A 12,537-nucleotide genomic window follows, 5' to 3' on the forward strand; every position below is an offset into this window, starting at 1 on the left:
CACACAGACACACAGACACACACACACACTGAGCCTTGGCACCATCGATGAGGTTTGCTTACTTCAGCCCTGGTTGCGATAGCACTTGGATTTCACTACAGCAATTACGGCCTTTAATTGAATTGATTTTGATAATGAGCCTCTGTAATGACACTGCTGTGGGAATGGTTGTGTGTATATGTGTGTGTGGTGTTTGTACCGAATGAGCTACTATTGTTTTTCTGGACTTAAATGATCTGTGAGGAGCTGAGCGGGATTTAAAGATGTTGACGCACACACATAAACGTACGTTTAAAACACCGGTGTGTGCTGTTCTAATAGCTGGTCAGCCGTCTCCGCTCAGCCTTTTTATCAACTGCTTGTCCGAGGTCTAACCTTTCAGCTTGTTGCATAATATCCTCCAGGCTACAACACATGAATGTTTGATGACACACGGCTTAGTGCATGATGAATTTAATATCCTACACTGCCGTATTTCCGCTGTTTTGGGCTTAGCACCACTACAACTACTTCCTAGGTCCTTAGGCAGTTACGGCGGTCAGGTTTCACGGGAGCTCGTCTGCGGTGTGGCGAGCTGCCGAAAACTTAAAATGGGCTGAAGAGTAAATCAGCTGGTCTATCAGTCAGTGGGAGTTACCTCATCTCTTTTTCCTGCCAGTCGGCTCGTCTTCTTCTTAAGTGCTGTGTGGAGAGCTATTGTGATAGAGCAGCGATATGTGTAATAGGCTCACACCTGAACAAACAACACACATCGGCTGACATGAAGCATTCCTTCCCTCGCTGCACGCCTATCAAATACTTTGTACACACACTTGAGGGTATGGCCGGGTCTCACTTAGCTGATAAATGGGGCTGATGCTTGCCTTTTATTTGACTTGCTAGCACCATTGCTATGATGGATTTGTTTTGATTACATTCGCAAGGTATTATTGAATTGATCAATACCGTTTGGCTCAGATTCCACTCCTCCTGATGGCAGGGTTGACAACCTCCCATTTGTGTATGAACACTGGGTGAAATTAGTGTTAAAGTGCTTTGAGTGGTCAAAAAGACGAGAAAGGCACTATACAAGTACAGCCCATCTAAAACTAGTGAGCTGGGAGGATTTTTTTCTGGGGATTTAGGTGAAACAAAATCCGATAAAGGGTAAAAACAAACTCATATTATGTATATATAAAAAAATATAGAGTATACCATATAAACCTTTTATATGGTATACTCTATCAGCGTGATCTCATGGTGTATACATGCCTCGCCATGCACACGTCATATCTATGCATTTTAATTTTAATTTTTGCATGTCGTCTAATGCCACTCTGAGGTTGTGGTCACATTAGCAATAATAAATATATAATGTTCAGTGACAGTTTCAAAATAAAGTTTGCTGATAAAAACTTGACGTGACATTTGCAATGTCGGGTTTTGTTTAGGTTATGGCACCAAAACTACTGTTTGGGTTACAAAGATACACATGTTGGTTATAGTTACATGATGTAACATAACCTAAGTAAATAAATTTAGTTTACACAAGAAACAAACCCCACTCTCCTGTTTGCAAATCCTGTGTTTGACCCGTCCAACCTGGCCTCCGCCCTACGGGGACACACCGGCACTTTGATGCTGTGTATGACGTGCACAGTGTACTGTAAGTCAGCAGAAACGGAGTGAAAACACGCATGAATAGCAAAGTATGCATTTTGACACTAGAGAGTTGTTCAGATGCTGTTAGGTGAGACCAGGCTGGCTTTATTAGAAAGTGGCAGCTAACAAAAACAAGTCAGCTGCTTTATGTGTGGTTGATAAAGATTTAATGCTTTATAGATCAGTATAAAGCCATAAATAAGACCAACTCACGGTTTGCCAGGATGTACTATATATCCTCCTCTAGGATGATATTCTTCCATAAAGCAATGAATACGATGAACTGTGCAAACTCAAGACCTTGGCGAAAAGTGGAACACGACAAAAAACGAGGCTGAAACTAACTTCTAAGTGTGACCTTTTTTATTTTTATCCCAAACATTCTACTAAAATGTGAACACACACAGATGATCAGATACGGTTTACCTTCAAATATGAATGTCATCAGTCAAACAAAAAAAGGAGTCAGAGTTACAGTTAACACTGAGGCCTGCAGCGTGAAAGCAGCCACAGCCGTACAGTCCATCATTTCTCAAGCGAGCACACGGGCTCCCTTCAAAGGCTGGCACAGTCAGAGCCTTAAGACCACAGGGGCTTTTACATGAAAGAATATGATTTCTCACATCACTGAAAACGATAATACACATTATCACTTACAGTCTGCACTTCTATCTGCAGCGCTGTCCACCAACTTGAAATAATAAATGACCGATTAAATGACTTATGTCTTTGGATTGTAAATTGCTGCTTTTAAACCTTAACCTTGCTTGAGATCACACTTACTTTGATGAGAGCCTTTGATGTGCTTTCAGTTGCACGAACACACACAACCTTGTGCCTGTATTCTGGCAGCGAAGCGTCTCTAATTATCTTGCAAGCAGAGAGGTAAGGGAGGTGGGGACCTGGATGTGTGTGTGTGTGTGTGCGTGTGTGTGGTCTCAGTGCGACAGTAGCTTTTAATGTGCCCCACGCTTCTTATCAAGCTTGGCGCTCGACAAACGCTCTGATCCGCCCACATGGAGGACGCGGCTCGACTGATCACGTCTGAAGGCCCCCCTCCCTCTCCCCGACTGCCCAGCTCACCTCCACCCACCCACCCCCTCCACACACCCCACGCAACACCCTGATCACCCTCCCTCTCCCACTCCTTCCTCCCCTCCCCGCTGCCTTCCTGCCAGAATGAAATATCCTTGAGAGAAACTGTGAATCAAAGCGCTTTTCATCCATTTTCACAAAAGAAAGAGAGACAGAGAGGGAAGAAGATGGAAAGAGAGATTCAACAAGACAAAAGAGAAAGACAGAGAGAGAGAGAGGGGGAGGGATGGAGAAAGGGCAAGAGGTAGAGACAGTGAGAAAAGAAAGAAAACGAGGATAAAGGACTGAACTTCTCCAAGCTGGAGGGCACTCTAGAGGACACGTCCTAGATTAGCTCTCTCCCCTCCCTTCCTTCATCCTTCCATCTCTGCATCCCCACCACCCTCCTTCCTCCATCCAGCTTCAGATGGAGAACAGCGGCCCCAGGGCCGTCTTGGCGGGTGTCAGGGGTGGGGTGGGCGAGCGGGGAGACACTGGGCATTTAGACATCTGTCAGCCACTAATGAAAGAGTTCAATTTAGTGGAAAATCTCAAACAACCTTGTCTGACAGGCTGGCTGACAAGCTTTAACTCGCCGTGTGTTGTTATTGGTGTGTGTGCGTCTCAGCGTGTGTGCTGTGTTAGTGTGGAGGGTCGGTGTGTCTCCGAGTGGATCAGGAGGGGGAAATCAAAAAAAAAAAAGTGAAAGAGAAAAAAAAATGTAATGTAATAAACTCAGACTGTGGTGGGGCATATGCTCATGTGCACATAAAAGTGTGTGTATGTGTGTTAAAGAGTCATGCAGGGGTGTGGATCAGTCCATGCAGCAGGGGTTTGTTCTTATGGCTTTAAATCGCTCCAGGGGTACAGGGCATGTTTTTCGACGATAGATGGGCTACGGTGGGGGCTGTGTGAGTGTTAGTGTGTGCGTTTGTGTGGAAAGAAGAGCGTATTTAGACCTCGCTACTGCTATTAGAGTTGGATAGATGAACACATGGCTCTCCAGGCAACACATACACACGCAGACAGACACACACACACACACACACACTCCGTCTCCACCCCCCCAGAGCTTCATTAGCAGGTCATTAGAAACAACTTCAGTGAAAGCTGTTGTTCTTTGAGAAGCAATTTTGCTCTCCCGTCTTCACTGAAAAGACTCCATGTGTATGTCACACAGATGACTCACTTTTGGTTTTTATTGAAAAGAAATCTGGCAAATTAGTCATTTTCTTTTTCCTTTTTATGGATGATTCCACTTGCTGATTTGTGTGTCTCACTCTCTAGTGATGCTGCTTTTACTAAAGTGGCACAGACTAACTGAAGCATGAATGTTAATGGCGTCAGCAGTTGAATCGTATGAAAGATATAAGTATCCCATGTCAATGTGGATGTCCAGTCTTACAACACTAGCCTGACAACTGGATTTCGAAAAAATCCAGAATAACTATACTAGACACAACATTTCAGGTAGCCTGGCTCTGTTCAAAGGTTACAAAATACACCTACAGCACCTCTAAAGCTCACTGATTTATAAGTTATATCTTGGTTGGTTAATCTGTACAAAAAGTGTGAAAGTGGCACCATGAGGGCATATTTCCTTACAAAAAGTGCACAGAAATGGTTGATACATGAAATCGTTTACATACAGCACAACCTTACTGTGCTGGGATACAAGTTAGTTGCAACTCCATGACTTCCAAGGATGCTTCTATGATCGAAAGCTTTTCTGAGTTGCACTCATCACATGATGACCTTGTTCACTGGAAACTACAGCGATCAGTGTCTTCCAACAGCAGGAGACATGACAAAATGTGGGTGTGATGGGAACAATATACTCCAGAAACTGAAAACAAGAAGCCTCAGCAAGGCAACATCCAGCACCTGTTCTGACCTGTGCATGCTGTGGAAACATTACTTCAGCAGTGAAGTATGACGGGTTTGGAGCAGACATAAATATACACTTTGTGCATGCATTAAATCACGTATGCATACATCTGGTATACATGCGCTGTCAGACGGCTGACAAATCTTCAGCAGAGGCAGCTGAAGAGTGATGGAAAGAAATAGAGAGACGTGAAGAGGCTGGGAGCTGGCAGAGAAGCAAGATGAGCTGCCGTTTGTTGCCGAACCTCAATCCTTCGCTCTCGTCACAGCCGTCGCCTCTCTGAGCGCTGTGTGCGCGCGTGGGGGGGGGGGGACTCATCACATTAACAACAGTCGCCTTCGCTGAATGCCCTCCTAAAAAAGATGGCAACCGTTCAACTGTTCCTGCCCTAAACCAACATGGCTGCTGGTTGGTGCTGCCAATACCGGTGCCCTTTTCTCCAATATGGCCGCCGTCCAGCTTTCCACTCTGATTGCATCTCTCCCTGTTAGGGCCTAGGGTTTGGAGGGAGAGATAGAGCGAGAGAGGGGAAGAGTGCCAATACAAACATTGTTCCACTGGCTTTTTACAAGCCAGGAGAGTGGGGAAGTTAATAAGCAGGTATTGGTTTTTAACTGCGGCCCGTTTATTGCTTTGCCCCCGAGCGTGCTGGAGTGCTCTACTCCACCTTTTTACTGTCCATCTGCCCATCACTCTGCTAACCTCCCGTTCAATTTCACCCTCTCTGTGTCAGCTCTCCTTTTGTCTTGCCTCGCCTCGTTCGGCAATTAATTCACCATCCTCATCATCCATCTTTTCCACCATCCGTCTCTAGCTGCCTCTTTCCCGACCTTTTTTTTCTAAGCTGAGGTGGAGCCACTTTAAAAACGCTGTTAAGAAATTACAAACAAACCCTGCACAAAACACTTAATGATCCATCATTAAGCCATTATTGATTTAGTGTTTTGAAAGTGTGTATTTGAGTGTACTGTATTTATTGGTCCTTAGATTTAATATCCTTCTGTCAATACTAGACTTATTAAAAATCGGATGTCAGCCAGTCAGCGTTGTCCAGCTCTGACATGATGAATATGGTGCAGGTATAATTACGTACACATTATGCTATTGATCAATGTTGTCTGGGTTTAAATGGACAGTTTTCGTTTTTTTACCTGCTCTCAGAAACTTTCCTGTACTCCCAACAACAAAAAAATAGTTAACTGAAGAGTAAAATCTCCAGTATGCTCAATAAAACATTTAATCTCAAAGTTGCCCCCTCTGTAGATACTCTTAAATTACACTATTCTTAACTCTTCTCTGTGATTATCAGGAGAAAGAAAATGACGAGGTGATGCGATACACATTCGCATTGATGCTTTCACGCTACTCCACTCACTGAAATAGTGTGCCGGTAATGAAACCTTGTGATGCAGCAGAACAGTGCTGGCCAGCAAACACAGATGCAAACAATGCAGCTTTTAAAACCTTCTAGTGCATTCCTATATATAAATGCAGGATACAGTGTTGATAAGGATCTTTTTAAGGTCCCTTTTGTGCCCTGTGTCACTACTGAAACCATACCTGGCAAACGACTACAATCCAAAGTTGTTGGTATCTGACAAACCCCCATTCATGACAGCCACATAGGCATGCTGAAGAGAGAAGCTAGCGAGGGGGAGGGAAGACAGACAGACCACTGGAAGGGAGGGTGTTATGGTGTAGAAGAAGGCGATTTCATGTTCCTATAATCCTGAAACTGCTGCAGATGTGTCCTCCCCAGGGCTGCTTCACACCTCCAACAAGGGATAAGTGACTAACTCTCATGGCGTAGGAAAACAGACCATATTTAACATACTTATTCCACGAGCAATTAACACGGTGACTCTGTGCAAAACAAGAAGCTTGACTCCGAATTGGGAACCTGAGCACAAATCCCGGTTAGCTCTTGTGGGATTCGCAGTATCCACCCTGTCCTGCCCAGGGGGACTATCCGCTGATCCAACTGACAGAAGCAAGCGAGCGCAGGCGCTCAGATGATGAGATTCCAGTTAGCCAGTGCAGCCAAGAAAAGAGGTGGGGAAGCAGCCAATAGCCAAAGCAGAAGGGATCTGGGGGCCTCTAAATATCCACCCAGGGCTGAAAGAGTGAGAGTGCGAGCAAGGCCCGCTTCCTCTATCGCTCTCCTGGGCTACAGGAGGGAACAATAGAGGAGAATGAAGCAGACAGCATGAAAGAAAGGCAATGCCACAGCATCAACACACTCCTTTATAGACAAGCACACGTGTGATTGTCCAGACATGCAGGAACTAGATGCATGCAAGAACACAAACACCTGTTTTTTTCAAAATGCTATACAGTACCCTCGGTGCACTGGGACGGGCATGCATGCCATGATGCTCACCTCCTCAGGCTGCACAGTGCAACAATACAAATGTATGCTGGCATATAAATGGTGACAGATTCAACAGAGTAAATTTACTGAATGATTAATCAGCATTTAGTTATAAAGATTTACCAGGCCATAGCTACTTTTTGAGCCTACCATTTTGAGCTGCCATGTTGATTTATTATTCAAATCCTAAAACATTTATTGGTGAGGCTAGGTGACATGGCTGAAATCAGTACAGATATTAGAGCAGGAGTCGTTGTGCTGCACTGCATTCAACAGAGGATCATGAAAAGAAACTGCAAACAACTAAAGCCAGCGGGGTAAAACTGTTTTATACAGTCGAAGGGCAAAACAAATGTCTGAGCATTGAGTAAGTGCAGTAGTTACAGTGTTTTATTACAAACACTGCAATGCTACAGAGTAAAATCAAACAGCACACATTTTGTATGAGGCCCATTTAAGACTAGCTTAATACATACACGGCCCCAGGTGGGTACCCAGTGGTGCTAACAGGGTTTAGCCTAATGTTAGCTCCTCTGGCTGGCTTTAAGTGGATAAAAACAAGGGAACTGGGTTTTCCACAAAAACTAGACACACCAGAGGCTCTGTTCAAGCTGCCTGGGAGTGCACAGGCAGCTCCTATTGGATAGGCTTCAAAGGCAACCAGCCTGGTGCATTCTGGTAGTTGTAGGCTCTCTAGCAGAAACAAATCCCACAGCCCCTTTTCTCTGTTTTTCTGGTCATGTAAGCACCAATTTAAAAAGTCACCTAGTTGTATGAAAAGACCATCTTCCCAGTGGTGAAATGTTACTTTAAGGATGGCTTCATTGTGTTCAACTGACCCAGTACGCCGTGACAGTGTGACAGTGAGCCAGCAATAGTTTAGTAGCAAAAGTTTCTATAACATATTGCATTATTATACAGTGTAAACTAAATCCTCAACAATCCGCACAATCCGTACCTTTACCATCTACTCTTCATTTATCAACTCAATTGTTCACATTTTCCTTCACTAAAACTGACAGTCAGTTGCTCACCTGCTCACACTTTTATATACTTGGTCACTCATACGCTTGAAAACGCACTGTGGTAGCAATGTATTCACACACACACACACACACACACACACGCGCACACACACACACACACAGGTTGGGGCGGGGCCGCCTCAGGGTGCTGCTGTAAGTGTGTGATTAGAGCAGAAAGTAGGCAGAGGAGAATCGAGGACACACACTCACCCCTGTTAAGGTCTTTATGTTATGCAGTGCATTCTGGGCTTCAAGGGCAGCTTTCCTTGTGTAAAACGTGACAAAACAGCAGCCTGGGGAGAGAAAGACAGAGAGGGGGGAGGGGGATGAGCATAAGGAGCAAAAAAGAGCATTTTCTCTATTCATCCGCTTGGCATCACCTGTCGACACTGGCAGACGCTGAGTGAATGCTAAGGACAAAACATCCTAGCAGAGAGGAAAAGAACGCTTTTGGATTCGTTTCAACGCTGATGACTTGAGCCTCCAGGAGCAGTGCGTGCACAGCGATGCACACGCACACACAGTACAAAGACCCAGATTCTTCATTAATCCTTGAGTAATCTGTGAACAGTTACTCAGTCACTCATTCAGTTAAGACAGTATTCACTCATTTATTTATGGCTCACTCATTCACTCTCTGCTTCACACCCATGAGGGTTACTAAGTCCCTCACTGATTCAAAGACTTGTTTCTGAGCAGCTACCACAGATTTAGTGCTTTGAGGGTCAAAGGACATCGAGAAATCTAGGTTAAACTACATGACTATATTTCATTGTGTAGTATCTGCTCCACATAGAAATAGTCTTTGAAATGCTTTAAATCACAACAGTATCATATACCCAGACTACAGCCAGAATTGTGCCCACACGTAATTTTTTTTGTTCTGGTGTTGTGTTCACTGATGGCAGTTTTCCTGATTAAATAATCTTCCTTCCCGAACAGAAAATGAGAGACAGAAATACAACGTCAGACTGAATATGTTGAGGAAATGAAAGGCAATTCAGTCTTATTAGCCTACTAAAGAACTTTTTTTTCCTATTCTTTAATCCAAACTAAGGCGAGGTTTGGCCTGCAAACCTGCATATTAACAAGTGAAAACACACAAAGTAGCTTACTCAATCACTCGCTCACATACAGTACTGTGCAAATGCATGTGCAAAACCAAACACAGTGAAGAAAGTGGGAAGGAAAAGAGGGACTTTGCCTCTTCATTAATCTGTGTGTAATCCCTGCAGAGTGGGGATGTAACACTGCAGTTTGTGAGCCATTCTCAGTCGGCATGCAAACCTGCATAGTCAGGCAAAAACCAGCAGGAGGACACTTAGGCCAGACACAGAGGTGTGGCTCTTCCTCATACACCGCTGCGGTTATTTATTTCATTTCTGTCAAACACTGGATAAATCACAGTATGGGCTCTTGTCGGTATTTATGTCATCATGACACTTTTGACATTATTATGTAACAGCCACAGAAGAAAAAAAGGTAGGACGGATAAAGTCTCTCTGAGCCAAACATAAAATGTGGAGGAACCAGTGGCGAGTTAGTCAACTAGAAGAACAAATAGGAAGCCCTGTGATTCATGATGCATCATCGAGAGCATTGAAAACCTGTGTTTTAAGTGATGGTGCCACCTTAAACACAGCGTCTATCTTAGGCTGCAAAGCTCAGAGTTGTCATTCTGCAGAAGCCAACAATGCAAACACAAACATGTGTGATATGTAAGCAATAGAGCCTCACTATTACTGAAATGATTAGGCCAATACAAATGACAATATTTTAGTGTCAAAAAATGCAATTGCCATTTTAACCAATGGCTAGACCCATGTCACCAGTGAGATGTAACTGATTCACAGAAGCAACTGTAGCAACTGCAGCTTGTAGAAAGCACTTGTCTGCAGTTAAATGACCATTAAACACTGACTGAGTGGTGGTTGTGACCTGTTATATGATTTTAATGGATACCTACCAGTTAATCAGAAACCAATCTTTTCTGTGCTCATATTGCACATGATGCAGTGGAAGCATAACATAGCGTAGCATTTGTGTCTCTTGCATTTAAAACGATCAGTACTACACATTATCCACAGGTAAGCCACTGGCGTGTGCAGGTCTTGGCTTCGGCATCTTCCTACCAGCTGCTTCCAGCCCGATTATATGTTTGGACTTTCTGCCTCCAGCTTTGCTCATCTGTTAATTTTCTTGTGTATTTATTTGTCCACAGATGAGCCGAGTGTGCCGTTGTTTACATCTGCTTTGTCCTCCTCTCCATTGTGTTTGTGACACAAATCGACTCTGTGTGAACGGAGCGGACCGGTTGTGGTTTTGTTGGCCATATCGCAAACGTCGGCCCTTATGACACTTGCCCTGCAGTGCATCTTAGTGAAATCCAACAGTGAGCATCTGGAGTAGATTTAGCATCCAAATCCCAGAGTCCCTTTGATGGGGCTGGGAGCGTAATGGATCTGAATTCCTGCGGTGTCCTGTGGGTGCCACGGCTGTTGAATAGTTGGCCCTTAGCCTAGCGCCAGGAACGTGATTGGTGTTGTGATTCAAATGCTGCGGTTCCTGTGTATTAGGAGGAATAACTCCCAGCTTAGTGTTTTCTCCTACGACCCCCAGCGTGAAAGGCAGCTCGGGGTGTCACTTCACTAAACCCTAAGCCCCCCACTTCTACAATCAGTATTAATTTACCACCGAGAGTTTCACACCAGCTTCTACTAGTTAAAGGCATGGAGATAAGAAGGGAAATTAGTCACGACTGACTGACTATCACTGAGTAAAAATTTATACAATTTATTCCATGTAGGTCACCAAACTGATAGGACTCTCACATATACAACTCGTGGTAAAGTGGTGGCTTCCACAAACTGTAGATCTCTGGCAGTTCTGCTCCATCTATGCCCTCCATTATTGCGATAAAACTGGACTCACAGCGGATAAGGTTGAAGAAGAAGCACTGATAAACATAGATGAACATGTATTTCACATAGCTTTCCGTGGCTGAGTCCAAATGGAAAAGGTGTTGAACCGTCTCTGCCAACGCTCAAAAGTTGGGAAAAAGTTTACCAGGTTAACTCTACCACCTACTGCTATTTAATCAACACCTGCCACCTCATATGCTGCCACCACTCCATTTAAAGGGGGTTGCCCAAGTGGCACAGCTTAACTGCTTAACTGTTTAACTGTGGCTAATAAAAACCAAACAGGTGTAGGCTGTTCTGCCCCAAACAGGTGAAACAAAGCTGAGATCAGAGATGTCTATCAAGCACAGTCTATACACACCCACACACTCCCAAGTGAAAACACTTGTGGAGATGTACCATGGGTGTGTGTAGTGTCCTCTATCACTCTCAAATGAAGCTCGTTTAGGTAAAGTTATCAAGTCTTTCTGAAACAGTTAAATATTTATCTTATATTTAAAGATTAGGAGGGAATTAGTTAGGAAATTAACAAAATACTGATTTTCCTACTCCAACTATTAAATCATATATGGTAAATGGTCTATGTGTAGTGCCTTTCTAGTCGTTTTGACATCCTCATTCATACAGGAGGAATCTAAGTTGGAGGACAGTATTCTTTCGTACACATTCACACACTGAAACTACACTTCAGCCCAAATACACTTCGACATGCTGACTTCGAGGAGCCGCTGATTGAACTTCCGATTGATGGACGACCTCTGAGTCACAGCCGCCGCTATGCTACCACATGTAAAATGAATGTGGTAAAAGCAAATTATTTGAGTGAATGCACATGTAAGAACACCAAAGTGACTGTAGAGAACGTCTAAGTGTATCTTAGCTGGCATGATGCTTTCCATGTGGAGCACATTTAACTGTGCTCATTATACTTCCTGTAAGCTTGGTGCAAAGTGAATTCTGTGTGTACACAAGGGGAAGCTTTTTAGCATTGCCTCAGTACTGTACATTATAATGTCATTATAATTCCAATTGCACCTGTGTTCAGGCTTCGGACTCGATTGTGTGCGATTAGCAATTCCAATAGCACTGTTTGAGGGTCAGCTGCTAGCCGAGCACTGTGGATTATGATTCCAGTGGCATTTTTTATTTTTTTTGCATATCTGTATATGGGAGGGTTAGCTTTTGGTGTTAGCATTAGCGATTCTGACAGTGTATAATGTGCAGGGGAGGGTTGGCTGTTAGCGCTGCGTAAGCTGCAGTGTGTTGTGATTCCCATGGTGTAGCCGGGCCTGGGAGCCATGCGGCATGTGACGGATCGTCCCAGGTGGTGGGCTGTCAAGACGAGGATCAAAGAGCAGTGGAGTGGACCTCACACTCACACACACACACACACACGCACGCACACACACACACACACACACACACACACACACACACACACACACACACACACACACACACACACACACACACACACACACACACACACACACACACACACACACACACACACACACACACACACACACGCACACACGCACACACATTACTGCAAACGGACACGTTCCCTGCAGTGTTCCAGTTTCACCTGTTTAAGAGTCAGCACACTCGCAGCTC

The 12,537-nt window shown here is 44.2% G+C and overlaps 1 protein-coding gene across 1 annotated transcript in view; it reads right to left on the minus strand.

Moving 5' to 3' along the window:
• celf2 (cugbp, Elav-like family member 2) overlaps positions 1-12,537 on the minus strand; it is a 186,644-nt gene that overhangs the window by 49,403 nt on the left and 124,704 nt on the right. The window contains exon 4 of the mRNA XM_070853488.1: positions 8,210-8,292. Within this exon, the coding sequence (XP_070709589.1) occupies positions 8,210-8,292 (83 nt within the window). The remainder of the gene's footprint in view (positions 1-8,209; positions 8,293-12,537) is intronic.

Source organism: Pempheris klunzingeri, chromosome 22, assembly GCF_042242105.1.
Source record: "Pempheris klunzingeri isolate RE-2024b chromosome 22, fPemKlu1.hap1, whole genome shotgun sequence".
NCBI lineage: Eukaryota > Metazoa > Chordata > Actinopteri > Acropomatiformes > Pempheridae > Pempheris > Pempheris klunzingeri.